This window comes from Piliocolobus tephrosceles, chromosome 11 (genome assembly GCF_002776525.5).
Source record: "Piliocolobus tephrosceles isolate RC106 chromosome 11, ASM277652v3, whole genome shotgun sequence".
Taxonomy (NCBI): Eukaryota; Metazoa; Chordata; class Mammalia; order Primates; family Cercopithecidae; genus Piliocolobus; species Piliocolobus tephrosceles.
Window position 1 is genome coordinate 3,835,244 of NC_045444.1, and position 3,594 is coordinate 3,838,837.

Sequence of the window (3,594 nt, forward strand, 5' to 3'; positions counted from 1 at the left end):
TGGATTCATTTATAAGAAGATAACCAGCCATATACACTTGGGGATATTTGCCATGTCTTAAACTTGAATAATAATATGAGCAATGCTTAAGGGAGTTTAATAGAGAAGGAAAGCTTTGGCAGTGTTTTGAGACCTTAAGTGGCTAAAGAGATGAGACAAACATGCAGGTTGCTACTGGCATAGTTTCATAATTGTGTACTCAGAAATTAAAGTTTGCTTGTTTCTTGGTCTGGATTAAACTGTTTGTCCTCCTTTTCAGACAGAGCATCACAGTCAGGGCTGACACCAAAATAAGACTTTCCCTGAGCCTGAATTTTTTTTTTTTATCTACTGTAATAAGCATCAAACAAGCAAAAATAAACAATGTCCCTTCCCCTGAACAACAACACCAATAACAAACATTTAAAGGCGGTAAAATTTCCAGGACTGGTTGGTTGAATGAGTGGGCTGGGTGCGGGTAGTGGGACGAGACGAGACGGGAAGGGGAGGAATCTAGCATCGCTGCTAGGTTTCTGGCCCAGGTTTGGTGCCGTTCACTGAGGTGAGGAGTGTAGGAAGAACGCATGTCCGAAGGGGGCTGGGCAGCTGATGCATTTGCTTTTGGATGTGTTGGGTTTATGACACTGGAGCAGCCAGTGTCATAAATCAAAAGTGGGTAAGATCTCCCTGGAGAGCGTTTACAATGAGAAGAGTCACAAGCTGTGGACAAATTCTTGGTTAATAGCATGGCTTAACAAGGTAGGCAGAGGAAATGGAGGCCACGAGGAAGTGGAGAAATGGTCAGAGAGGCTAACAGAATGGGAAGAGTGGCTTGTTTCAGAAGCCAGGGAATAAAGGATCTTAGGTTTTTGGGTGAGGGATTTAAAATAATCTACAGCCTGGGAGCTCCATGACTAATCTGTCAGGTTAGGTTAGGTTATCCTCTGGGAACACCACCAGAGCTCATAGGCAAAGAACAAGGATTGTTTCTCACTCGCGTTCCCTCTCCATTGCAGCTTAGCTGGGGATCTGTTCCACGTTGTCCTTATGTAGGGTGACAGAGCAGCCACCAACGGAACCATTGCTAGTTTTAGTGGGAGAGGGAAGGAATTGTGGAGTGTCTTGCACAAATACATGATCTGGTCACTCTGACAATTATTTATTTTTTTTGGAGATAGTCTGGCTCTGTTACCAGGGCTGGAGTGCATTAGTGCAATCTGGGCTCACTGCAACCTTCACCTCCTGGGCTTAGGCAGTCCTCCCACTTCAGCCTCCCTAGTATTAATAGCTGGGATTACAGGTGCATGCTACCATGCCTGGCTAATTTTTAAAATTTTTTATAGAGACAGGGTTTCACTGTGTTGCCCAGGCTAGTCTCAAACTCCTGGGCTCAAGTGATCCTCCCACTTTGGCCTCCCAATGTGTTGGGATTACAGGCGTGAACCACCACACCCACCCTCAATTCATTGTTTAGAGCTAGACATGTGGCCCTGCTAAACCACAAGGGGGTCAGGAAGTGAAATCTTATCTTGTAGGATGAGAGGATGGACAGACAAATATTGAAGTTTTGGGGGATGTTTAGTTCCATTTGTTAAATATATAGTAGTAATATTTCCATATACACATAAACACCAATTGGCTTGGGAGGGAGAGACGATGCCCCAGGACCCCTCTCCTGTTTGGCAGAGTTCTCTGGTGTGTGTGCATTTGCCTTGGATTTGTGTTACATTTTAAGCCAACATTCAGTGAGCTCTACATGATCCATACGCTGGGTAAACATTTTGTTTAGTTATCTCATTGTGTCCTTGTAACAACTCTGTGAGGTAGCTGCTGTTATTTTCCCTATTTTAGACTTGGCTTAGAGAGGGCAGTTAGTTGGCTGTGAATTCATAGCTATGAAATGAAAGAGTTGCTATTCAGAACCCAGTTATTCTGCCTCGACATTCTAACAGACCATTTCTTCCTGGATGCTCTTGCACGGCATCCCTTCATAGCCTGACAAGGCAAACATCAAATCCACAAATAGTTAAGAGCACAAAGTGTAGTTTAACTTTGGGCTAAGTGTGGTTTGTCATAAAAATAAGCATGAAAATAAATAGACTTGGTCCTCACCCTCAAGATGTTTAGGTATAGTTGCAGGGGAGGAGGTGGTGAGAAAAGATATTAAACAGGTAAGAGGTTAAATATTCAACTAATAATTTGAGTGCCTACTATGATTTATTTTTAACAGCTTTACTGAAATACATTCACACATACAATTGACCCATATCAAGTATACGAATCAGTGATTTAATTTACCATGTGGTGGAAGCATCACCATAAATCAGTTTTAGAACTTTTTTAAATCTCTCCAAAATATCCCTGCTCCTACTGCCAGCCCTAGGTGACACTAATCTAATTTTCATCTCTAAATTTACCTTTTCTGGATATTTCATAGAAATGGACTCCTACAATAAATGATCTCTTGTGTCTTTTCACTTAGCCTAATATTGTTAAGGTTCATAACATAGTTTGTTCCTTTTTATTGCTAAGTAGTATTCCATTGTTTGGATATTCCACCTTTTTTTTTTTTTTTTTTTTTTTTTTGAGATGGAGTCTTGCTCTGTCACCCAGGCCGGAGTGCAGTGGCACGATCTTGGCTCACTGCAACCTCTGCCTCCCGGGTTCAAGCGATTCTCCTGTGTCAACCTCCCGAATAGCTGGGATTTCAGGTGTGTGCCACCATGCCCAGCTAATTTTTGTATTTTTAGTAGAGACAGGGTTTCGCCATCTTGGCCAGGCTGGTTTTGCTGTGTTGGCCAGGCTGGTCTTGAACTCCTGACCTCAGGTGGTCCGCCTGCCTTGGCCTCCCGAAGTGCTGGGATTACAGGCGTGAGTCCAGTGAGATATTCCACGTTTTATCTATACATTCATCACATGGTGACATATTGAAGTTTCCATTTCTTTGGCTATTATGAATAATGCTGCTCTGAACATTAGCATGCAAGTCTGTGTGTGAACGTGAGTTTATTTCTTTTGGATAGGTACCTAGGAATCTGTTGTAAAAATGGTAAGTTTATGTTTAGTTTTTTAAGAAACTGCCAATTGCCGGGCGCGGTGGCTCAAGCCTGTAATCCCAGCACTTTGGGAGGCCGAGACGGGCGGATCACAAGGTCAGGAGATCGAGACCATCCTGGCTAACACGGTGAAACCCCGTCTCTACTAAAAAATACAAAAAACTAGCCAGGCGAGGTGGCAGGCGCCTGTAGTCCCAGCTACTCGGGAGGCTGAGGCAGGAGAATGGCGTGAACCCAAAAGGCGGAGCTTGCGGTGAGCTGAGATCCGGCCATTGCACTCCAGTTGGGGCGACAGAGCGAGACTCTGTCTCAAACAAAAAAAAAAAAAAAAGAAACTGCCAATCTGTTTCCAAAGTGGCTGCACTATTTTAAATTCCCACCAGCAATATATCAGGGTTGCCTACTAGGAGTTTAAATTCAAGACAATAACAGACAAGATGTCATAGGCACAGTAGTTAATTTCTAAATAACTTGTGAATAATTGCTATAGTTTAGGAACTGTTGCTTGAACTAGGTCATGAAGGGGGTGAGTTGTTTTTTTGTTTTTTTTTTTGAGACA

At 43.0% G+C, this 3,594-nt stretch overlaps 1 protein-coding gene across 1 annotated transcript in view; it reads left to right on the forward strand.

The window, feature by feature from the left end:
- Positions 1-414, forward strand: part of TSN (translin) — a 4,660-nt gene extending 4,246 nt beyond the window's left edge. Inside the window, exon 4 of the mRNA XM_026456086.2 lies at positions 200-414. Within this exon, the coding sequence (XP_026311871.1) occupies positions 200-395 (196 nt within the window). The 3' untranslated portion in view covers positions 396-414. The remainder of the gene's footprint in view (positions 1-199) is intronic.
- The last annotated feature ends 3,180 nt before the right edge of the window (positions 415-3,594 follow it).